This window comes from Colius striatus, chromosome 17 (genome assembly GCF_028858725.1).
Source record: "Colius striatus isolate bColStr4 chromosome 17, bColStr4.1.hap1, whole genome shotgun sequence".
NCBI classification, from domain to species: domain Eukaryota; kingdom Metazoa; phylum Chordata; class Aves; order Coliiformes; family Coliidae; genus Colius; species Colius striatus.
The window spans coordinates 8,120,328-8,145,612 of NC_084775.1; the positions used below are offsets into that span (position 1 = coordinate 8,120,328).

At 36.8% G+C, this 25,285-nt stretch overlaps 1 protein-coding gene across 2 annotated transcripts in view; it reads right to left on the bottom strand.

Annotated features, from left to right (window-relative positions):
- The window catches only part of LOC104563855 (protein HIRA), a 33,548-nt gene that overhangs the window by 6,131 nt on the left and 2,132 nt on the right, over nucleotides 1-25,285 (bottom strand). For both annotated transcript variants that reach the window (XM_062010241.1, XM_062010242.1), the window contains exons 2-20: nucleotides 19,887-19,949; nucleotides 19,041-19,151; nucleotides 18,150-18,240; nucleotides 17,569-17,663; nucleotides 16,614-16,709; nucleotides 15,188-15,348; nucleotides 14,149-14,316; nucleotides 13,577-13,690; nucleotides 11,859-11,929; nucleotides 9,328-9,433; nucleotides 8,541-8,768; nucleotides 7,629-7,714; nucleotides 6,969-7,163; nucleotides 5,455-5,625; nucleotides 3,975-4,179; nucleotides 3,142-3,246; nucleotides 2,611-2,759; nucleotides 1,386-1,547; nucleotides 562-620 (exon numbers count right to left, since the gene is read on the bottom strand). In XM_062010241.1, coding sequence (XP_061866225.1) covers nucleotides 562-620; nucleotides 1,386-1,547; nucleotides 2,611-2,759; nucleotides 3,142-3,246; nucleotides 3,975-4,179; nucleotides 5,455-5,625; nucleotides 6,969-7,163; nucleotides 7,629-7,714; nucleotides 8,541-8,768; nucleotides 9,328-9,433; nucleotides 11,859-11,929; nucleotides 13,577-13,690; nucleotides 14,149-14,316; nucleotides 15,188-15,348; nucleotides 16,614-16,709; nucleotides 17,569-17,663; nucleotides 18,150-18,240; nucleotides 19,041-19,151; nucleotides 19,887-19,949 — 2,436 coding nt within the window. The remainder of the gene's footprint in view (nucleotides 1-561; nucleotides 621-1,385; nucleotides 1,548-2,610; nucleotides 2,760-3,141; nucleotides 3,247-3,974; nucleotides 4,180-5,454; nucleotides 5,626-6,968; nucleotides 7,164-7,628; nucleotides 7,715-8,540; nucleotides 8,769-9,327; nucleotides 9,434-11,858; nucleotides 11,930-13,576; nucleotides 13,691-14,148; nucleotides 14,317-15,187; nucleotides 15,349-16,613; nucleotides 16,710-17,568; nucleotides 17,664-18,149; nucleotides 18,241-19,040; nucleotides 19,152-19,886; nucleotides 19,950-25,285) is intronic.

Sequence of the window (25,285 nt, forward strand, 5' to 3'; positions counted from 1 at the left end):
CAAGCCCCAGAGCTTGTCCATATAACTTCTAATGAAGACATCTGCAAACTGCTAGTACAACCAGTTTTCTCGCTAGTGTTGATTAGTACTGGATGGATTAAAGCTCAAATAGAAGCCAATATGCTTTAGACACTGTTTTTTTTAGTAATTTCTTCTGTGCCACATACTGGCAATGATAGAAACTGAAGATTTCGAAGTAACAAACTGGAAGACAATCAGTTGTTGTTCATGATTAAGATAATAAACACGCAAAGTACACACAGAGAAACTGCAGTAATAGCAGATTTACATTAATTTTTTTTTATCCTCACAAGACTGCATTTTCAAATTCAGAAACAAGCCAGAATATAATTGTCCAATTCTGTTACCCACTCCTATTCTCATCTCAGTTATTTCTACAATATTTCACTATTGCCAAGGACTTCCCTTTATCACACAATACAGAAGGAAAATTATATGTGTAGGCTTTTCAGGTTTTGTAAAATTTCAGCATATTCATAAATGGCACCAAATAGTGCAGGTGGGCTGACAGGATGGTAACTAAATGACCTTTTTCATTACCTGAAAATATTGTTTGCAAAGACTCATCTCTAACAATGGCTCTCTGCTTGTGAACATCCCTGAAAAAACAAAAGGATAAATCTGCAGTTTACAAACAATGCTCCAAAATCATTTAACAAATGCACTCCTTCAACATTCATGACAAAGTATGGGATTCTGGGGAGCTTGGTTGGTTTTATGGGGTTGTTTTGTTTTGACATTCTTCCTGGTGGTTCGCCAAAATTACTTTGGCAAACTCAAAACTCTTACAGCAAGTCAGAAGCCAATAGAAAGAGAACAACTTTTAGGGCTCCATCAGGAAACCTCATAACAGCTAAGCAAACACTAAGGATCCAAATACCTTCTTTAGGAGCTCTGACTTGCATGAGACAGATTAAATTCAACAACTCAATTCCAACTAAACAAGTATTGCAGTTTTTATTTTGGTATCTTACAGGTAAGCTAGAATACTTTGAACTTAAACTTATGTATGATGGAAGTTGGAAGTATCTATACTTGTCCTTTTCCCCACTTCAATCCATCCCATACGCATGACATATCTCTATGAGTCTATCTCAGGGAGGCTGTTTAAACTAGTAACTTCCAGCTGATCCTTCATATTCCTCCTAGAATCAAATTCTATAAACAAACTGTCCTAGAATAGAGGAGAATAAACATAATTCAAGTCCTGCCCAGTTAACTCTTCCTACTTTTTCCAAAAGTGGACTTGTGTTCACACCTGATTTGGTTTAAAGCCAAGTGTCAACAGCAGTGCATTGATATGATTGAACAGTTACCTATAAAAATGAGCCCAGCCAGCTGCTGCAGCCATACGAAACACTTACCAAACAGAGAGCGTAGCAGAAGTGGTGAGAGCCATGATGTAAGAACCTGTGCAATGTAGGGTGGAAATGGGTGTATTCAATATTATAGGAGGAAGAAGGCGACGACCACAAGCTGAAAATACTGACAACATTCGTTTCTCACAGGCTACACTTACAATTTCACTGAAAAACAACAACAAAACAATAATATTTACATTTTGTCAAATGCTAGCAGCATAAAATGAGACTGATTTCTGACACTATTATTCAACTGGGACTAATCCCCCAAAAGGTAGCTGTTAAAGCTTTTAAAAATGATCCTGGATACCAAAAAGAAAGGTAAAAAACTAGACAGATTTTTAATATTTTTAAAATATAGATATATCTATATATATACCTAGATGTACTCCATGCCTATTTAGTTTTATTATAACTATGATGGTCTAAAGAAGTGGGCAAGAGAAGGTCTGCAGACAGATACAGTGTCTTCTATTAGACCAAAGAGCTTTTAAGGGTACACATAAGCTCCTCTTCAGGCCTGTACTTGTATTTAGCTTTAAAATCTGGTCTGTTGCTTCTTTTTCAAAGCTTAAGCTTCAGAAATACACTTTCAATTTAATCTGGGGATGGAAGTAAGCAAAATTGAGGAAAAAAATAGCAAAAGGCTCAGGAAAATACTTCTGTGTCACAAAACAGCCTGTTTCAAGCTAGCACCTGTACAGCTGTCACCATAATTTAGTCATCTTTGATGAAGAAGCTTAAAGGAGAAATGTAAACATACAGGAAAATAGTTGTAACTGGTGCTTTAAGACTGCTCATACTTTGAGTGAAACTAGTCTTAAAGACTAAGAGCAGTACACATTTTTATCCACACATCTATTATGAAGTACTCTGTAAAAATTGCAACAGCAGTGGTAAAATCATCAAACAGAAGTACTCAACAGAAAAGAAGTCAGATTCCCTACAAAAACCTCATAGGGTAAGAGTTTAAGAGCATCAATGTATTAGATTAGTTGGAAGAGAAAAAGATAACTTGAGTCAAGCACAGAGAGTCACAAAATCCCTAATGGAAAGAACACAGTTAATAAGCTTTTGTAATTTAGTAGATAAAAACACCTTTAAAGCTCCTATTTATTTGTAAGTCTGTAGGTTTATGAGTAATTAACTTTACATAAAGTGTACTTTTCTAACTCTAAAAACATTTTCTGGTCTTTGGGACCCCTTTCTCCGAAATATATTCTCTTACCAACTTCCAGCTGCAGTGAGTATCCGACTGGTGAGAACTGTCTCCCACTCCTTTCCTTCTCGATTGCACTTTAACCTGCTCAACTTGGAACCTCCCACTGTGGTCATTTCATTCTCCACTTCAAGATACATTGATGGATCTGAACTGACCTGAAATACAAAAAAAACCAAACACTTTTTCAAAGAGGAAAAGAACTATGTAAAAAAGCAGCAACTATTACTAGATCCCAAACAATGCCATCTTTATTCCCATCCGGGACTCTTATCTTTATGTCACACTTTTATTAATTGTGAGGAGGGATTGTTGAACCAGAGGTGGTTCAGAAGTGTCCCATTTTTAATTGATTTGACATTAAGTTTTCTCATATAGACATATTCTTCAAAGCTGAAGCATATCACCTTGCTTGCCTGAACAAATACACTGTATTCAAACATTAATTTATCAAAGGATCTAAATAATGTAAGAATATTAATAAAGCAGAATGTTTTTCCAAGTATTAAACTTTTTTTTTCCCCCTTATAGACCACTTACTTGCAGAGTAAATGTTTTCTGTGGGATTGGGGTTGGCAGTTTAAGTGCTAATGCTGGTGCCGAGATGCAAGCAGCATCCTTTTCAGAGGCCAGTGTAGCTGGAGACTGGAAAAAAAAAGAAAAAGCAAAAGTAGTTAATTTTTTTCCATTAAAAGAGTTAAAATCAAATAGATTCTAGAATTTATATTATTAAAAAGAGAAATTAATTTATTTTAAATGCCCAAAATTGTCAAATGCAAATACCAATCTTTTTCCAATGAGTTGTCTAAACACAAGTTTTTTAGTATAGCTTCTAAGAACTAAAAAAACCAAAACAAACTAGGTATGGTCAACTGCAACTACCTCTGGTATACTGCATGGAAAAGCTACGCTATGAACACTAAATCCAGAGACATCTATAGGCCTTAAAATGATGGAAATTCTAATGTAACTTGCTACTTCATGGTTCCTAGGAAGTTTGTAACAGTTTAAGTCATCCTGTCCAAATCACTCTACTGTGCTTGGGTCAGTCTCCATCACAAAGATCACCAAAAATCAATGGTGTTTCATTTTATTCTATGCAATCATTTGGCAGGTTATCGCTACTTAGCATGCTGGTACCATTCAGTAAGTAGCTGCATATTTAGAGGAAGCATGAACACATTTGCCAAACCATGTCCATCTGCTTTGTATAATCTTAAATTTTAAAAAGAATAAGTTTAAAGGCAAGGGGTAGCTAAAAATTCTGAGGGACTGATACTACTCATGTTTCCCTGACTTGATGGAACAGATCAACACAGGACTGACTTCATTAAATGAACATTGAAACCTACAATGAATCTTATTGACTTCACCTGAACAGTTAAAGTTACTGGTACAAGTCTGGAGTCTTTTCGAGGCCTTCCTTTTTTCTTCTTTTCTACTGTTTCTCCCTCAAGTTCCAGTTTCCTTTTGGGTGCACTGAGTGGTTTGGCAGCTGGAATCTTCTCTTCACTGTCACTGCTGCTCTCCAGAATATCCTTGGGCTTATTGTCTTTAATTAAATTCTGATCCTTCAGTCTGAACAAGTGAAAAAATATATTTCACATTTTATATAAGCTGATTCCAAAAGTTGCCACATATGCTATGCACTGCATCCTTGTAGGTAAGAAGATACATTTTCAGTCTTGTTTGAGTATATTTCAAAATGCACAAGAGGAGGAAGCCGAAGAGGTATGGCAAATCCTCTGCAAAAGTACAACGTGCAGTATTTATGTCAGCTGATCAGACATACTCTCTTTAAAGAAATTAAACAAACTAGTTAGCAACTGGGTCTTTTAGCATTCAGTTCCAATTACAATCAGATCTCTTTCCCTGCATTGATACAAATAATTCAGCACTATGTAAGATGCAAGAGTAATTAATCTTTCTCCCTCCAATGGACATTACACTTTCTTGTTACTCATGGAGAACTTCACTTGTCTGTTGTCTATTCCGGAAAGTTCTCCTACTCAGTTCTGACTTCTGTAAGAAAGACGGTATCTGCAAACCATACAAAACAACCTCACTGCTCCATTTTCCATTTCAGGACTATGACATAACTACAGGACACAAAGTACAAAGCCCAGTGAACTCTTTTCTTAACCATTATACCGTAAAATAGGTCATTTAATCATACTCTTTCCATTCCCTCCAATAGCTGATTATAAACTCAAACCAATGTTTTGCTGCTTATTCCATAACCACTCAGCTTTCTAGAAATATTTTACCTAATCCCAAGGTGAACTACATACTTCTTTCTCAAGGCTGGTTTTGTTGTTTGTTTTGGTGAAGCAGGAATACTTTTATTATAGCACACTACATCACAAAACCAAAGGCTTGCTTTTTTTTGAATCATGTGGATTCACATCCAAAACCCTTTAAAATCAAGCACCTTCTCTGCCTGCCATCAAGGCATGAAACTGAAATACAACGACAGCTATTACAATGCCGTCTGCAGATATGTACAGTAATTTATCTTGAAGTAAATCTCCTTTTTTGTACAGAGAGGCAGGTTGTCCTCTCAGGAGCAGATGTATGCAGCCACACATGAAGGCATGCACACACAGAGGTTCCAGTAACAATAGTTCTCACTCAGAATATTTTGAAGAGTCTGCTTGATCCGAAATGTGAAAAACAAATGTCCAAAGGGCTAATGCTAGCAAAGAATGTCCTTATTTGCAGCTATCCCTTTCCTTCTAATTGTGGAAGAGATCCAAGACAATTTCAAGAGTGCCAGCACCACGACATCCACACCACAGATAATCAATGTTTGAACTCTCTGAGTTACTATCCCACCTTGTGGCTGTGCCTCACCTGTCCACAACAGTCTGATTTGTGTTTGTTACAACAGCAGTCCCTGAGGTGGCTTTGGATCGTTCTGTAAATCTAGAATCAAATGCTTTCATAGGTTCAATCTTGGATGGAGTTGTCAACACAGAGGAAGATGATGCAGGAGGAGCAGTTGAGGCAGAGGTAGCATTTACACTGTCAATAAGAGAGACAGGGAAAAAAAGATTGAAAGAAACATAGTATTCGTAACCTGCATTGCTCAGAAAAACGAGCTACCTTGTTATATTGGCTAGAAATCATATTGAAAACCCTTCACTCAAGTATATACATGAATTATTACATGCTTTTTCCCCCCTTTCAAGCATCAGCATCTTGCAAATTTTGCCCACTCTCAAAAGCTGTTCATGATACATCTCAGACCTAAGAGCTTCATATGGCCACATAGATATAACTAGATTAAAAGAACTCAATTCATCCATCATGTATTTTTAGTTCAGGAATGAAATGATATTTTCAGCTGGTACCCACAGGGAAAGGATCACCGTTTTAAATATGTTTCTCCTTGTTTTTATCCTTTCTTCATGCTACCAAATACTTTCCATTACAAGATAATCCAATGTTGATCAAATCAAACAAGTTGGACTGAAACAACCTATGGCAGGTTTGGATTTTGTTATTGAAGAACCCAACTAATTACCAGGCCTTCCAAGCATAAGTCTAAAGAAAAGGAACGCGTTTTCCCCACAGTACAGCATTCCAGGGATCTGTTATTTGAACAGCTGTTTACTTAAGAGATTTCTCCATTCATTCAGAGAATTAATTGAAAGAAAGAATCACTCTAAGGTAACTGATGTTTGAACTAAAAAAGCTGTTAGAAGTCCAATTTCCAAAGAAATGGAGACTTAGTTTCATCTGTCAATTATTTCTCTCATTTTTTAATCTGCAGCCAATTCCAACCAAATCTGATGGGGTGATAAAGGTTCCAATGACATTGTGCTCTTACAAATGCTATAAAAACACACTGACATTTTTCCACTGAGGGAAAAATCAATATAATGTAGTTGTTCTATAACTAATTTTAAAGACACAATAACCAATCAGCATATGTGCACTGTCCTCTGATGGAATTTTTATACAAGGGAGAAGTATCACCATGTTTGAAGAGAAATCTATAGGACATAGGATAGAATTTGACAGAAGATAGGCTTCATTACTTCCACTGCTGAAAAACCTTCTGTTATTTATTAATAGCAATCCAGTAATCTAGAAGCAAGTCAATTTGTCAGAGCATTAAGCCATCAACTGCATACCTCAATGCATTGAAGTTCATTTTCAGAACTATGTATATGGATTATTCATTACTGGTTTATCAATACTTAAAGTAAGTAAATATTAATAAAATATGTTTTCAGGAATGTTAGGTTCTTAAATTTTTGAGATAAGGAAATCACTTTAATAATTGTTTGTTTACAGAACTGTAAACAAGAATTAAAAACTAAACAGTCATACAAGTGACAAACAAAACTGCAAATACTGACCTATCTTTATTGGCTGCATCATCTGTCGGTTTTATACTGGCTGCTGTTGGCTCTGCAGAAGGCTTTGAAGTATTGAGGGAATTTGCTGCATTAGAATCTAGTGACATGAGCTGCTGGTTACTTTGAGAAGACATCATTGAGCCAGTCAGAGATCCAGATATTGGGATGCTATTGAAAAATGCTGTAGAAAAATCCCTAAGCAAAAAGACAAACAACAAACATGTTTCTCAAAACCACTTCAAAAACAATTGAGAAAGAATAATTTTAACTAAAGTATTTATTCTATTCTTCCCTTTTCCACATGGGAATACTCATATACAATCCAAATAAACTACCAATACCTAACTTTCCAGGGTCATTTCTTATGGAAAAAGGACCCTAAAGCCAGTATTTATGTAGACATGAATCTGTTAGATTGTACATTGGAGTATTGTTCATCACTGATCTATAACAGTAGGCAATGAGAATTGTAAGAGAGATCTTACAGCTAAAAACATAGGTAGAATCTATACTCTGTAAGCATACATAAGACATTTCCAGCAAATGCTTTAAGGTACCTTAAGATTAAAAAAGGTCAGAAGTCTGGGTTTGCATCAGGGAAAAAAAGAGAAAAAAGCTAAAAAGGTAAGGAAGGATTTTAAAGGTGACTTGCAAACCTACCCAGTGTCCAGCTGAGCTATGCAGAGAGGCGTGATCCTTCTCCGACCATCTGCTGTTCGTGTTTCAACTTGTTTTTTTAAGAGATTCTGTTGGGAAATATATTTCATTGTCATTTCTGATAAAAAGGAAATGCCTTTTTCTTCCCCAACTGACAAGAACAGGTGTATTAGATGAAAGATGTTCCTCAGTTAAAAGTCTGTTAACAAAGATATTTTCTTCCATATAATCTTTGAATTCTTTTTATGCAATAATAGCATAATCTACTTTTTTTTTTTAAATACAAGTGTATTTTAGCACCACAACTTTTTTTTGACCAATAGTAAGTGGGTTTTTTTAAGTACAAGTTTATATAGTACACAGTACAACTGAATTCTGAATCTGGTTATTGCTCTGAAGCTGGACCATAATATAAATTACTTTTAATTTAAACACACACATTTCCAATTCTGTATCTGTTCATCTGTAGAAAAAGCATTTGTAGAAATTGGTTCAGACTTGCTTTTCTATTGGAGAGATTGGTTTACAGTCTCATTTGGACACACTGAACTCATTAAAAGTCATCTTCTGTGTTCAGGAGAGAATTAAACGATGCTTTCAACCTCCTTCATTGAGAAACGGTAGCAAAGTTCTACTGTTTGACTGTTATTAGCCACCTTTGGTTTCCCTTCTGCACACTGAAAATATGGCACCCACCATAGAAACATCCACAAGCCTTTTTCCACAGTCTTAATTTTGCTTAAAAGCTGGTTTGGTTTTTTTCCCCAATAAATCCTAGTAATGTCAACTGGACCATTCGTGGGCCGAAAGGTACCATTCAACACAAACAAGGAAGCAGAAATTGGTTTCAAAGCGGTTTGATACTTCTTCAGCTTAATATTTGACACTGTAAAGTGACTACCCAAGAACACCTACCTTTCTGATGTCCTCCAAACTCTCCCCATTAACCATGCTTGCCACTTTGGGAGTTGCTGTTGCAGTCCCAGATGCTTCCCTAATCGATGCATTCTTCTGCTCCACCTGCTGCTGTTGCTGTCGCTGTTGATATTTGAGCATCTCTGGATTCTCAATAATGGTGGTAGACAACTGAGCTTCAGTCATTATAGCTAGGCTTTTACCATAGGTGGACTGATGAATGTTGCTCTGTGGGTGTTAAAAATGTGTCACACAAAAAGAGTGACAACAATTGCCAGCATGACATCACTAATTATAATGTAACGGACTCACACAAATCTAATGGAACCCATAAAATGCAAATGCCCTCTGAATCCTTTATACACTACAGATTTTTTTCTTTCTTTATGTTTTCAGCTAACACTAAATCAATACATAAAATAATTGGAATTCAAAGCTTTAGTTGCTAATAGCAATGAGAAAAGAAAAGAGTCAACAGCATTCAACTTAAATATATGCAAGTCAAAGAGTAATTCTGAAGTGTTTTGAAGCACTCGCTCCTTGTTTCCTTCGCCAAATAATTATTTCAAAAGTATAATGATGTGCAAGCAAGTGGATGTTTTCCAAATAGATTTTCTTTCCAGAACAGAAAGCAATATCACAAATTAATTTAAATGATTTGTAGACAAGAACACATTTTTCTGCAATATGGAGATCAGTCACTACATACTTCTATAAATAGTCCAATACATGAATTCAATCAATATATCCCTTAAGTGTGATCACAGATTCTGAGTGCTTACTGTACCTTTTCTTCCTCGCTGAGTGGGTCTCCAAGTTCATCCTGGGAAAAGTCCAAAAATGCCACTGACCCATCCATGGAACACACCAGAATACCAAGTCCATTAAGAGTCCTGAAAGAGATAAAGGTCCATCTTCGTTTTCAATCTCTTTAATTGATGCAAAAGAAGCAATACAATAAATTGTGTAAAAATCTTAGCATAAGATTAATTATCACGCAACTGCTGATGGAATGAAAGAAGTAGGACAGGAAGGAGACGGGGTGAAGGACAGCAGGAGTCTGTGTGCTGATATTCCTTTGGAGACTGCACACAGGAAGGTGGCATTACAACAATACATCTACCTACAACATGATCTGCACCATGAAAATCTTTCTCTGGGGGTGAAACAGAACAGTGTTCCAAATAAACGAGAGAAAATGATATATGTATTTGCTTCAAAAGATGTAGAAACTGTGTGCTAATGGAACTGGACAAGGAAAAGGGCCTTCAGTAGATATGCAATTCAGTAGATATGCAATTATAGGGCCTTTCTTTTAAGGCCCTATAAACTGCTGCTTGGAGCTCATGAAAGATGAAGCTTCACCATGCCATTGGAAACAAGTCCATTCCTACTCAGAGCTTACAGTCCAAATAAAATAAGAAAGAGAAGGGATGAGACTCTTAAGAAAGTAGCTCTCCATGTTGGGTAAATGTCTCTTCTCTAACTTCATCTGAAGCAACTGAATCAAGCTGTGTATCTGAGCAATCCAAAAATCTCTGTACTAGACAAGAATGTATGTTTGAGTGGCTTATTGTTCATTATTTGGGTTTTTAAGCAAACTGCACATGGTGTTGTATGTGGAGATATATTGTAACTCTCTTTGGGAAGTCTCAAAAGGTTTTCTTGGTAGAGGAGAGAGAGGAGAAACTACATATCTTAGTCTTAATGGAACAATAATCTTCAATATATAACCTATTAGTGCACATTTTTAAAAAATTGAGTACATTTGGGGAAAAAAAATATTTGATTTCTAACTGCTAACCCAATAACTTCCAGTTACAGAGCTCACAGTGACAGTGGTCTACTGATGACTGTTACAGAGAACACAAGAGGAGAGGGAAACAGGAAGAACTCTGAAGTCCCATCCAAACTGGCCCACTAAGGCTTAAAAATATTACATATAGCATGGCTAGAAGTGTTTAAAAGGTCTTTCTTTCTGTGGTGGCTGTTGCCCTGATAGCATCACAGCCAGAGAAGTCAGCCTCAGCACCATGTAACTAGGTTAACAAACGCTACTCCAAGTTAGAAAATGTTAAAATCTTGTTAAAGAGTTTTCTGCTTGCTTAGCAGACAAAACTGCTGAGCTCCTGTTGACCTCTGGATCCAAGCAATTTTTCCATGGAAACATAATCATGTTCAGATATTATGGTGAGAGATTCAAATCTAATAGAAGACAGCTATAACAGTGTAATAGTATCAGATTTCTCTGAATTTACTGTTTTCAGAATGGAGCATATTCCTGGGAACATTGTGTATTATTGACATTTTAGCCATACATTTCAATTTGCAAAGAGGATATAAAACAACAAGCTTCCTGATGATCCTTTGTCTCTCAAATATCCCACAAAACCATTTATGCAGAAACTGCTAAATGTTAACCAGCTATTACTCCCAATGACTTTATGCCACGAAAATGTGCAAATTGCAGATGGAGAAATAAAAAACACTACAGCAAAACAAAACTATTCAAAGCTATTGTGCTACAACAATAGCATCATTTCTTATGAAATATTTCAATTACTGGCTTTCTAGCCTTAACTTATTCATGAAAGAAAAATGTTTTGGTTTTGAAAACTTTTTATCATGCTTCACTGAGCTTCATGGCAAAAACCACGTGGCACACAGAAAACAGGAAGTAATACAATTGTAAGATTTAAAGTTTAACAGATAAATCCACTAAAATTATTATAGCTATTAAGGCAGAATTTCAAAAGTTAGGAAGTGCTAGAATTAAGACAACCTGTGTAACCAGTTGTGTGCCTACCATGAAAAATATATCAGTCTTTTCTGGTACTGAACACTTAAATCTCTAAATCACCTGATGCATGGGTGCAGAGAGGGAGTTTTCTTTAATATGTTTACTGAGTGGTCTCATACTTACTTGTCTCTCATTATTCAAGTCTTGCAGTGAATAAAGAGCTATTAACTTCTACACGTTATGATCAGGCCTTAGGAAGAAAGCAGGACTGGGGAGAGTAATACTAACTTCAGAATGAGGAAAACAAGTAGGAACTCACTCCACAGGTATTTTACTGCATCATAGTCTAAATATATCAGTTTTTATTCAGTTTTCATATTACATAATCAAATGACCACATACTAGTTGCTAATGTTACCACCAAAGACATTGCAGCAGAACCAAAACTTTCAGGGACCAACTACTTGTGTTCCAACAGCTACAATCTATGCTGTTTTAAATACTTTCCAGTTAACGTCTACACATAAAATTGATAGCAATACTTTGGCTTTTGTAACAAACAGCATACATGAACTTACCAGGAGATATCCATGATAGATTTGTCGAACAGCTCATGTATGACAACTAAAGGTCGCTTCAGACACGTGAGCTTAAAAGAGAGGAAACAACACTCATAAGTTCTGCACTCCCACAGATATTACCACATCAACACTCTCCCAGAGTCTTAACAATATTCACCAAAAAAGACCTGGCCATGAGACAGCTGTATGCCTGATGGTGTTTCTGAAGCACCTAGTTACTCATTCCACTATTGCCACAGGAAAGCTCTGGAGAAGAACAGCTGACATTCAGTCCTCCCCTCCTTTCTTAAGACCAAATTTCTTAACCAACTTTGCCTTTACATTGCAGTCACAGAATGCTCTCTATCACTAAAAAGTAATTCCACTGATGCTAAAGGCAGCTTCTATTCTAAGCTTTACTGAGATAAGGATGTCACATACTGCCAGCACAAGATGACAGAAGACAGATTAGATTTCCATGTCCTCACTCAGACTGCTTGTCTAAGTGAAGTCTATCAAGAGCAAAAGGAATTTGACTCACAATTATTCTTAAAGAGGATTCCTCTACACTTAAGAAATAAGTTTAGTAATACAAAATTGAATAAAAAAATTTCCAGTAACCTGTTCTAAATCAGCCATTCTAAGCTCTTCAGTGTTAAACCAATGGACTTCCTATGTCCAGTATATAGAACAACTGAAATGAAGCAGAAGTAGTCCATGTGGTCTAGGATGTTCCACATTACTATAGTAGTATTTACATTTCTGTAGGTCTGTATATATATCTATTAAGCTCTTCAGGGCAAAGACTGCCTATAACTTAGCACCTCTATAATACCTAGCATAACCTCAACAGGCACCATAAATGAAATCACAGTATAAATAGAAAGTAAAATATACTGAGAGTGATACTTTGATACGGGTATGCACCAGTAGCACTGCCAGAAACAGATTTAGTATTATGCATTTAGTGATTGATGGATAAATATCATCCAGGAATCTATAAATAGTAGACTGCAGCTAGCAATTGGTGTGTTCTGGCACATGTTCTCACCACAAAGCTTTACAAATCAGTTAAATTTATTCCCTGTCCTTTGCAGTTGCCAAACAATCCATCTTGCATTTATAAATGTGAGGACAGCTACTCTTCCTTTAGCTAGAATAAAAATTTTAATCTACCAAAGTAAATACTGAAAACTCAAAAGTGTACTTAATCTCATTCACTTTCACGTTCCTTTCCATAGCAAAGACAGAAGCCAGGAATTAAAGAGGTGTATATTTGCTCAGAAACAGTTATCCCATGCCCATTATATTCTCCTTGTAGCCATAAAAGCAAGACTCACAAAGTTGGACTCTAGATGGACACATGGGCTAAACACAGAGAAACATTAAAATCTTTTTTCTTAAGAGACTCGCATGGAGAACAAGTAAAAAAAACTCATTGGAATAAAATAGGGCCAAATTATGTTTATTAACTGTGGCAATATTATTTCCCCTAGCAGTTCCCCCTTTTATCAGGGCAGCATACTTTGCCACCGGAGTCTCGCTGCTCTTGGCTTTAAAGAAATGAACTAATACAAACCCACTTCTTTCCTCCCAGCTAAACCTGTAAGAGAGAAAACCCTCCTTAACATGAATCTAAATCTAAGACCTAATACTGTACACATGACCTTTGTGCTAAACCCTGAAGTTATCCAAATGTCCACATTAGTCCAAAGGTATCAAAAAAAGCCACTTACCCAGACAGAAAGAGACCGATCCTTACTACCAACAGCACAACAGCAGTAGGGACAACTTGACTTGGTTGAGCTTCCATTCTTTTGTTTCTTCTTGAAGATTTTTGGATTGAATTTCTGAACAAATGAGATATCCCCAATTTTACTTACAGTACTTTACTTACAGTAGATCTGCTTTAAAAGCAAGTTTAAGAGTGAAAAAGAAACATTTCACAGAGAAAGGTCCCTAAACAGGCTCTGTAAGAGCACTAGCAAAAGTCACATACACTTCTGTAAGGGGTTTTCTGAATAATATTAATTTTACTAGTGATCAGGAAGCCACCAGAAACCTAAGTCACTTTAATCAAGGCACTGAACAGCTACTAAAGCTAGTGTTTGGCATTCCTAACGTGCTGCTGTACCCACCTCCCCATCTTGTTCATCTATGTCTAGTTCTCTTATCGTAAGAGCAAGTTAATTGCTTCCAACATTTAAAGTTGACTTCTTTTAATCACTGTCATGCATTTGCTTAATTTTAAAAAAAAAACACATATCAAAGGTTTAACTTTGGGGATAAATTGCCACCACTCACTCACCACTACTGTAACTGCCTTCCGATGCCCTACGAAATCCATGTTGGTTTTCCATCCATCTCTCTCAATGATCTGAGCAGTAGGTCCAGAATTATTCATGGCATGAGCAGAAACAAGGTAGTGACCATCAGGTGACCAGCTAAGACGCAACACGTGAGTTGTCCCTCCACACTGACAAAAAAACCCACACACTAGAGTTTAAAAGTGTTTGACAAACAGAAGATTTCTAATACAAACTATATAAATAAGGAATATGATGACTAAGTAAGTTTTTTGGTGAATACAAAGAAAGTGACACAAAATTCTGAGCATTTCAGCCATATTTACACAGGTGATTTTGTGTAACTTATGAAGCCCTACCAAAAGGGGGGAAAAAAGGAACAGAGAACATTTTAAAGGAAAGAAAAAGTAAGTCTTTTTGGTATTGAACATTCAGAATTCACCACAGCCCTAGTTAGTGACAGGGCTGCAGCAAATGAACCGGTACTAATGAGACTTCAACTTGCCACACCAGCTCACACATGAATTGAGGCATCATACAGTCTATTACGAAGAGTGATTGCACTGATCACAATACTGTAAGATCACTGCAAAACACTCCACTCACTAAACACCAGCTTCTGTCCCCAGAAATTCGATCTCTTGATTGAAGTCATCACATAACAGTCCTATGATGCCAGACCAAAGATCCCCCCTAAGTATTTCTCTCATTTCTGCTCATGGACAATAGACGATGCATGGGGAAGAATGTAAAAATAACGTGATTAGTGTGCCAGTACTTCCTTGGAATAACTTCCCCATTTCCAGGAATTTACTTAATTGTTTACATAACCCACATAAATCTTTGACACAGTGGCAACGAGTGTCTCAGTTTAATCATATGTTGTGTGAGAAAGTAGTTTTTCCCCCTCTTTGAACCTGCCATCTAATAGTTTCATTTAACTGTTAAATTAACTACTGTTTGTACAGAATCAGAGTTATTCTTATCATTTTTGTTCTTTCTGTAGCAATTCACTTTGAATAGTCACACATTCTGATGTACCTCATCAAAGGGTTTGGTGATGCTAGTTTCCAGCTGCCAGTCCATGGTCCGCCACACCTTCAAACTTCGATCATCAGCCTGAGAGGCAATATATTTTCCAACAGGATCCCAGGTCAGCCCTTTCACCAAGCCAGAATGCCCCTTCAAAGTTGCAAGAATTTCTGTGCATGCAAAAATTGAGAATAAAGACTAGTTACTGACATCTCCTTTAGAACAGACTGTTGAGGAGTTAGAAGATGCTTTTGAAAGAGTATATTAAATATAACTTTCTTTGTCTTACAAACAACATATCAACCAAACTGTATTCTGTACCTAAGCTAAGAATGATATTAAATAAATGGTAATGAACTCTGGCTGAAATAAGGGATGTAAAACACTTTATAAGAAATAGATCAGAGCAGGAAGACCATCAGAGCCCAGGCAGTTCAGAACAGCACTTTCAAGACATGGAAAGCAGCAGTTTACCTGGAATCTCAGCTAAACATTCAGCCTTTGTTCTGCATCCAAAGACTAGTAGAACAAATTCAACTTTGTGCACCAAATCTGAACTAAGTCAAATTTGTGACTGAACAGTCACAATCCTGGCACACTTGGTAACCTGCTTTTGGACAACCTCCTGCTTATCAGATTGTGAGAGAAGAGGCTGAGAACATTGTACAGGCTCCATAGTTAGCTTGAAAGTCTAAAAACTGATATTAGGATTGAAAGCAACCCTAAAATAAATCGCAGTGACTTAGGCACCACACAATGGGAATTTTAGCCTGCATCAAGTAATGTGGTGAGAAGCAGCCAAATAAAGGCACATAGTTCCTAACTGCCACAGACTCTCAGGTCAGCTAAAGCTGTCCATTGCACCATCTGTGCCTGGCAGCACAGTCCGTGAGAAGCAAGGCCCTGGGACTGTGTGAATTGCCAGCACTGCAGCAAAGGAAGAAGGAAAATGGACACCAAATGTAAGACTTGAAAGCTTCAGTTACTATAAGGCTCTCCTTGTCCTTCCTTCCTCCCCTTCATCATGTAAAGTCACACTGCTGATTAAGCAGCAGCATTTAAAATGGGGTAACTAAGATAATGCCCTTCTGAAGGCAAGGTACAAAGGCAACTAGGAAAAAAATATGTGCATATATAGATGTAATATCAAGTTCAACTTCTAACTATTTGAGATTTCATGGAGAAGGTGAAAAAAACCCAAACAATGTAAAATCACCAGCACAACATGAATGTAGCTGCTGTCTCCAGCAGAGTGAAATCCACTGCTCATTACCATCCAAACCTGGAAGGAGGACTGACTCACCAGATTGCAAGCATGTCATCTAAAAAGACCCACTCCCACATAGAGACTTTCAGATGGTGAAATACACTCATAGAAGGAAAGTCTGTCACAAAGCCTTATATACTTGCACAATTGAAACATAAGAATCCTCACCTGGAAATTTGACAGCATTCCAGATGACAACAGTGTTATCCACACTACAAGATGCCAGCCAAGCATCATGAGGGGACCATGCTACATCCATGACATCTGTTTAAAGAAAGTTTCCATTTAAGAAGTTAATAGTAATGAGAAAAAACAAAAATCTTTTATAAACAACACGTTTGGCAACATTTGTTTTTAACATTGAGAAAGAATTATCATCTCACTAGAGTGGAAGATAAGAAAGAATACAGCAACACTCATTGGGAGTGAGGCTCTCCAACTTCCAGAGTTCAGTGGGAATCGAAACCACCAAAAATCCAAGGCAGAGAATGTGACATTTAGTGATTATATGAAGTACTAATGCCTGCATAAAGTACTTCATCTTGTTTTGAATGAAAAAGCAACAGCAGCTATTGCAATGAACTCACTTTATTCCAAAACATGTGGAGTAATCGAAGTGATTTAAATCTTGATTTTAATCAAAGCTCACATAAGGAGGTGCAAAATGCATTTTAAATTTTCTGGTTTATTATCTGGTTTATTCATCTTTTGTCTTGCTCTTCAGTTATTCTAAATAAACAGTAATACTCTTTGGTTTGCAGAAACTTTCTCTTTTGCCAACTAGAAGATTATTCACTGGAAGTGTGAATGTTTATTTAAATACAATTTAGCTTCCTTTACTCAGATTCACTTTTAAGATAGCAAATAGCAAAATTTAAGTTTCTTAGCTGCTGACTTTTCTGCCACAGAGCTGATGAGAATTACTTGTGTGAAGTCATCTGATTAAAAATTACATTTTTTTTTAGATTTCATTGTTGCTCTTAAAATTACTGACTTCCCATCAAATGTATGCTTTTTGAGCAAGAAAATGTGGCACTGAAAACTTTTTTTTTCTCCAAATATAAGCAATTTTTTTTTCTCCAAATATAAGCAAACTATGTTCATTTGACACCTTTTAACTTACCCCCTGAATGGCTTCTGAGAATTGATACACATCTCCACTGCTCAACATTAGTAAGCTTGCTACTAGAACCAAACACAGTGCTAGGTCCAATGTACCTAATTGAAATAGAAACAGTTACCAAAGAGAACCACCTCAAGTTCTTCAAATGTTTTTTCTAAAGAAAACCAGCTGCACAATACACATCTATTTTATAGTTAGTTATTCCTGCAATCAAAACTGAAGCAAAAAATGTATTTAAGAGGAAGTAATTCCAGTTATTCAAAATATTGCTTCAATAAAGTATACAATTTCTACAATAGTCAAAAAAAAGAACTAACATTTAGGATCTTAAAATCTCTTCAGACTTTCTTGAAGAAAATGCCTCAGCTCCTTGAGGGGAGAGACACTGCCCAAGTTGACGACACATACTGTAGCCCAAGAAACATAAGAGACCAAATCTCTGATACCTGTGATATATCCTTATACACCAGGTGAAGCAGTGAGCTTATGAAAGGCCAGCACAGGGAAAAAATACTGAGGGATGTGACAAAGTAATCTATTTGAAATAAAATATAAAATCAAGAAGGAAGAAACATGCTTACGCAGCTCGTTTCCACACCATAATCAACTTGTCATCTCCCCCTGAAGCCAAGTAAACTCCATTGTTTGACCATCGCACACAGTTCACACAAGCTGAAACAAATAAAATGACGTCTGTAAGATGAAATACCGAGACTAAGTGGTTCTGGAGTAGGGACAGTTTATAATAAGCACAACTTGACAGGAGACACTTAGGATTTAAGTGTGCTTTTTCCACTCAAAGCAGTTATACTGTCTCCTTTAGATAAATGAATTGGTACTTATCTTTCAGCCGCAGTTAAGGAACTTCTTACTTTAGAAAAAACTATTACTTATTTTAAAAAGCTTCACCAAAGTAGCTCAAGAGAAGAAAGATTAACATTCATATAATGAAGGAAAATGTTCGTGGTAAATGAGATGGGATTAAGAGAGATAGAAGGATATATCTTGAAGAAGACGCATCCTGAAGAAAAGGAGGGACAGCTTGTTCAGGTAGTCATATTTCTTTCAAATATAATGTGTAATAAATCAAGAATAATTTAGAACTATAACCGCTATACTTCATATGGTGTTTCCTTTATACTTGTTTCTTCTCTTGTCCTTTCCTTCAGAGCCCCTACATTTCTCAGAATAGGCATTAACAGTTTCTTTGTGGGTACAGACGGAAAAAGTTCATAGTGAGAAGACTTCCAAAGGTATCTGTATTGATCTGTACATATTCCCACATTTTAACATTTTCTGCTGAGTATCTAAAAAAGTATACAGCCAAAGTATGAGACCCTTCCACTGTGTTTTACTGATTCTTCACCACCAGACAGGGCATGATTTTGGTAACTACAAAAATGTAATAATGAAGCTTTGGCAAATTACTAACAGACAGTTAAAAATAAAGTTCTAAAAAAACCCTTTGTTACCTAAGTGATTGTCCATCTGACAAAGCATCTTGGGAATATTTTCATTCTTTTCATCTTCCTCCTTCAGGACAGGAGCCATATTCCAGATCACAACTTTCCCAGAATCCTGACCTGTAAAAGAACAAAAAGCCCTTTTAAATGCATGCAAAAAGCTTCTCAAATTAATCTCATATGCAGAACAGATGCTAAGATTTATGCATTACTGCAGTGGGAACTTTGGAAACTTTCGAATATAGGTGCCACTCTGGCATAATTATAGCAAGTCAGAAGTGTTCTACTTTTATTTAAGCTGTTAAAGTTACATAGCCTGGTTCCAAATACGTACTGTACATAACTGATACTAACTAAAGGAATGAGCTACTTAAAAGGAAATTGTATTTTAAAAGAGAAAAGGTACATTCAAATCCTAAATTGCAATAGTGAATGATTTTGTTGGCTACACTAAATGTGATCGAAAGAACAATTTTTCATATACTTCTTGAGCTGTTCCATTTATTTAATTGGATTTTCTTTGTCCAAATAGCTCTACTGTTTAGCAGATTAAAAAAACCCCAACTTCACATTCAGTTCCTCTGCAAATAAGAAAGAAATTTGGCCAGTATGGCCACAAGTCAATTACTGCAGCTACTATTCTCAACCATGTTTAACTATGTTCCTCAGAAAATGTAACCCTGCCTTCTGCAGTAACAACAGCACATTTTGATACATTTTAATGACTTATATAATGATCTGTTTCTTAGAGATATGTGATGCTTTGTTAAAAGGGACAAACTGATTAAAGCATTGTGAAGGCAAAAGATTATGATTATAGATCCCAATCTGCCTTCTATCAGCATGCAGACGTACCTTGTCCTCCTGTTGCAAACTTGGTCCCATCTGGGTGAATGTCCACTGAAAATATTGGCTTTCCTGGAATCAGAGAAGAAGCAGCAATATACTGAATTGGCTTAGTCCAGTGAATGGAGCAATGCCTTAAGAACTGCAGCTCTTCTGGTTGGTGAATAACTTTCTTCTATGGCTGTAGTTCTAAGAATTACAGCTGACTACAAGACTTGGAAGCAACTTGATGGCAGAAAAGACAGTCTAATAAAAGTGTATATAGCAGTTCCCATTCCACAATAAACCAGTGATAATCAAGTATGTGCCAAATGCCTCAAAGCAAAACGGTATCTCAAACCAAGTGTCAATGAGGCAAAACTGTATTTGAAAAAGGAATTTCTTCCAGGTTTCTACAGTTCATTAGCTGACTACCTGAAGCAAGTTTTGGTCTCTTTTCTGTTTGTTGTTTCTTTAAAATCTTCCTCAATCTCAGACTGCATCTGTTTGGTCACACAATGACCTGTCTCAAATTTAAATGCTGTTGTTATGAAACTCTTCCACTCAAAGACTAGCTTTCATTTTTATGGCTTCCATATATACATACAGAGGAAGACTAACTCACTCTACTCTTACACTTAAATCCTTCAGTTCTCCATGTGCTACGTTTTTCAGAGACAAACTAATGATTTCATTAAAACAAACTCTATACCAAATAACTAATACAGCTGGGGAGCAGCTTTGGAAACCAGATGACCTTCATGCAGCCTATTCTGCTATGACCACTGGATCACATACAGTCTTGTATTATCTTCACAGTTATTTTAATCTTTGCAGGAGGAGAAGGAAGAAGGGACAAGGAAGTTTACTGCCTTTCAGTGATGCTTAAAGAGGTACCACTACAGAAAGAACATGCATGTGATTTCTGCATCCAAATAATTCTTGGCAACAGTCTCAAGCCTTTCAAATTGGAATGCTTCTGCAAGCAAGATCACACACATGCCAGTATAAAATACATCAATTTCTCCCACAGATAAGAGAACTAATACCCACGTACCATGATTATTTAATACATTTCCCAGGCATTTCAGTTCTTGTACTGTAACTTCATGGTATGTTGAGACATAAACAAAACACAGAGAATTTACCCAGTGATGTCTTCTGTTGCAACTGTAGTATCTGAATTCCTTGACACTGAACTGCTAACAAAACTCTCATCCAAATATCCAGTATTTCTTACTTTTTGAGGGATATGAATTTTGCTTCATGTCAACTTTTATTTTCTTTATGTTGACTTTAAGGTTTATTTGGATTTATATTGCAATTCTGACATGTGATTCCCCTTAAAATTTTTACAGGCAGCCAAGCAAAGACTTCAAGTACAGTAAGATGGCATTCAACTTACATTCCTTCCAAGTCCTTTAGACCGCATAAAACACAAACTGGGACTCAGCTGTGGCTTTCTTCAGCTTGTTGTGCCTGATTAACTTAAGTGCAACACACAGGGCTGAGCTGAAGATTTACAGAAGCATAGGTAAGAAATAAACATTTGTGTTTCAATTGAATGAGCACTGAGCAGGTATTTCCGTAAATCATTATAATCTTAAAAACTCAGACCTCAGTGGAAGTTGTAAAATAATGTCCTGGGATCTGACAAGTGAAGTTTAAGTGTATGGACTTTGCACTCAGGAAAGGCAGCAGTAATAAATGAAACCCTCAACAACAAATCAGTTTTGTTACATGGCTCAACTGTGGGATGGGATCTCATTCCACAAGTAACTAACCATATACAATTATCTACCCAGTAAACTTAGGCTTTTCCACACACAATTTGCCAATAGCTTAAGGCAAGATGACCGTGAACAAGACCTGTCAAAATAACCTCCTGTGAGAGCCAAGTGGATATTGTTTCCACCTGATGGATAATTTCTGTTAAATTGAGGTAGTCTCATGTCTCAAACTCACCAGTAACATCCAGATGCATCCAGTGGTTAACCTTTAAAGACATGCTTTTTCTCCCTGGAAACATCAGTTTACTAAATCAAGTTCCAGATTTATACAAGTTTGTACAGATAAGAGTCTTCCATTCTCCATATACAGGAAATGTGTCAAACTACACCCAGCCTCAACCTGTGTCACACCTTCTTCTTTACAGATATTCTGCATTAATCGAAATACAAATAGCAACTGCAAAGTGTCATGTATGTACTGGCACAGCAGAATAGTTACTAGTAAACCTGGATTAAATGCTGTTTACAGGCCAGTCTCAACTTTTTTCCAAAATCAGGGGTAATGAAATTAAACAAGGATTGTTCAGTTGTTTACAGAGACCATGCTTTTCAGTTCAAAACACTTTGTTCTACTTCAACTGTAAGTTGAAGTAATTTTATTAGTGGAGGAAAGCATAAACTTAAGCTGCCAAGAGCAAACCAAAGAGGAATGTAAGTATTTATGAAGCTCATGACCATGGGGTTTAATTCCTGGCTCTGGCTGCAATGACCTGTTGATGAATCCAACTGCAGCCCTGTTTGGATGCCTGCAGGATACAGTAACTACAGGACACAGGAATCTGAGCTTGTAAAAAGGTGATTTGCATCCATTTTTCCAGCATTTTTTTATGGTATGTTTCACCACCATAAATCGTAAAGACTCAGAGTGGTGTAATCCAGACTAGGAGCACCTAATCTGTACCTTTTGGCCAGTCCTCAGAAAAGAGGTGTAGCTTCACTATTTATTAGAAAGCAGCATATCAATGTCACAATCTGGTTCCTATCTAACAAACACTGCATGAAGTTTTAAGTCAGTTTTGTTACTTATTCATATTCATGAGTACAGAAGTAAGTGAAACACTCATGGTGTTCACAGTGGTATGTTCAAAGTTTCAGCCTTAATGATAAGAGGCATTTGAAGGTCAATTCACTAACTTGAAAAGAGAATTTTTCCCAGTGTCCAGCTCTAGCGATGCACGTGCTTTCGTTTGCTACTGAGAAACACAGGGCTTGTTATGTTTAAATTAGATTACATTTGACAAAAAGGAATTGCTAGTAAAGCATCTGCTTATAAACATTTATTCTCTCATGAATTTATGTTTTTTATAAGTCTGCTCTCCACACTTCTATGTCTATCCCTTAAAATACAAAACAAGTTCAATAATTATTAGATTGTTTGCCCAAGTAAACCAAGACTCACTTACATTTGTTTCCAGTTTTATCAATCTAGAGATGTGAAATGATTTTTTTTAAAGACTAAGTGATCACAGGACAGACATTCAGCAAGACAAAGTCATTACCAGGATGCTCTTTCCTCCGGGGTACCATTATCAAGAGAATATCATTTACAGTGGTGGGCACCTCTCACAGGTTAATGCTTTAAGATCTGTAACCTTACTACTTGTGGTTTATAAACTGATCAAAGATACTGAGTTTTTCCTCACTGCCTTCATTTGCTCAAAATAACAGTGAAGCAGCCATTATTTGATAGCAACTGCTTCCTTCCCATGCCTTTATCCAGTCATATTGTTAGATCCTGTTTGAAACAAGCCAAAAGGCACAAAGTCCCCGTTCAGAGTGACTGAATGCTTTCTCATGCTTCTAACTGTAGATGTGCTGAATTTCCTAACAGCAATCATGCACCAAACCAAAATGTGATACTTGAACAGTGTTAGACTTTAATCCTACTGTTCATTTCAAGACATTTTGCCCTCTGGCATTCATTTCTTAGAAAAAACAAGTTTAAATTACTGAAGCTCCCAGAATCACATGAAGAAGCAAAGCAGGTTCATTAAAAACATCTATGAGAGACCAGATGTCCTGTTGGATTATTTGTTTAAAGAACTCAAATACTGATTATGTACTTAAACACCACTGATAATTAAATGAGTTTAGAACAAAAAGTTCCAAGATAGACAATTCAAACCCAAGGAGAAGGTCCCATCTTTAAAAAAATATACCAGATGAAGAAAAGAAAAAAGGTAATTTTAAATATTCCAACATTTTTGGTTGTCATTTAACTTCAGGCAATAACCAATGAAATATAAAGTCAATTCTATGTGGGTTTCTACCACACTGAGTCTATCACAATCTGATGTGTAACATCCAATATGAATCATGAATCAATTCAAATATTTACATTCCACCATTACAGCTTGGAGAGATAATGAACTCCATGCCTACATTTAAACAAAAGCAGGCTCCAGTTTCTACCAGTTGTTATCCATGAAAAGCACCTTGGGGTTTGCAGAGGTTTCTGGGGATAGTAAGGGGCCTCCTTTCCGATAGGGCTCTGTTTGCCTGCATCGGCCATTGTTAAGTACCAAGGCTCTCAAACCCCCGTATGCCAAACATGGATATACAACTGTTGGATGTGTGACATCTTTATAGAGGTTCTGAGTGGAAAACTGCAAAGGAGAAACCACATCATCTGTATCCTACAGTAATCTGTTCCTGTCCCCACCATTAGACTGCACTTTTCGGTATTCCTCCTTGCTCTAAGTCAAAGAAACATGGAAGAGGACAACAATGAGAATTTAATGCACAGTCTAACAAACACACATTAAGAGTGTGAAAAGATTACAGCAAATGCATCTGAAGAAGAATAATTTCCAATAAGCACTCAGATAGAGCGACATTAAGAACTCCAAGACAAAAGTCTGTAGAGTCAGAATGTGTTTAAGTGTTTTTACCGTCAATGCACATCTCAGCTGAGCAGCACACGATTCCCAAGTGGACCGAATTTCCCAGCTACACCACTACCTCCTATTATCTTGTGGAGAATGTATGTCTGTGAGCACCATTAAACCCATTCTAATCCATGCACTAAAGTACAAATCCCAAAACTGAATGGGAATAGGTAAGGCTAGAATTACAGCATCTCCCTGTGTGGAAGAGCTAGTCTTGCTCTCAGGACTCTCACTCAAAAACCAACAACAGCAAAGTAGCCTCTTGTGCCCATGGAGGAAACCAAAGGACTAAAAATTACCACAATGAGTCTCCAGTAGACACAGTTGAAACTATCTTTACCCTGCTTCTGGAGAGATTTCACAGTAAATAGGTAGGGCTATAAGAGTGATGGAAACTACTTGCATGCAACAGCGCCTGCAGTATCCAGAACCCGGGTACGTGAAAAGAGGACAACTAAACTCACCAGTTTTTATCCTGCACTCCTTGCCCCAAGGATAAGCACATGTGAATATTATCTAGTCCTGTATACCTTAACAGACCTTACAGCATTTTACAAATGAAGCCAGTGATGAACATCAGTTTTGGTGGTAAAGCTATGACAAAGTGATTTGCTCAAAATCATCCCAGCAGGACAGGCATCAAATTTGTCATTATTGAGGGCCTGTGTAGTGCATTATCCACAGTGCAAAGTATCACAGGGCTTTATAAACGGAGCCTCACTGCAAACTGCTTGGCTGAAGACTGTTTACT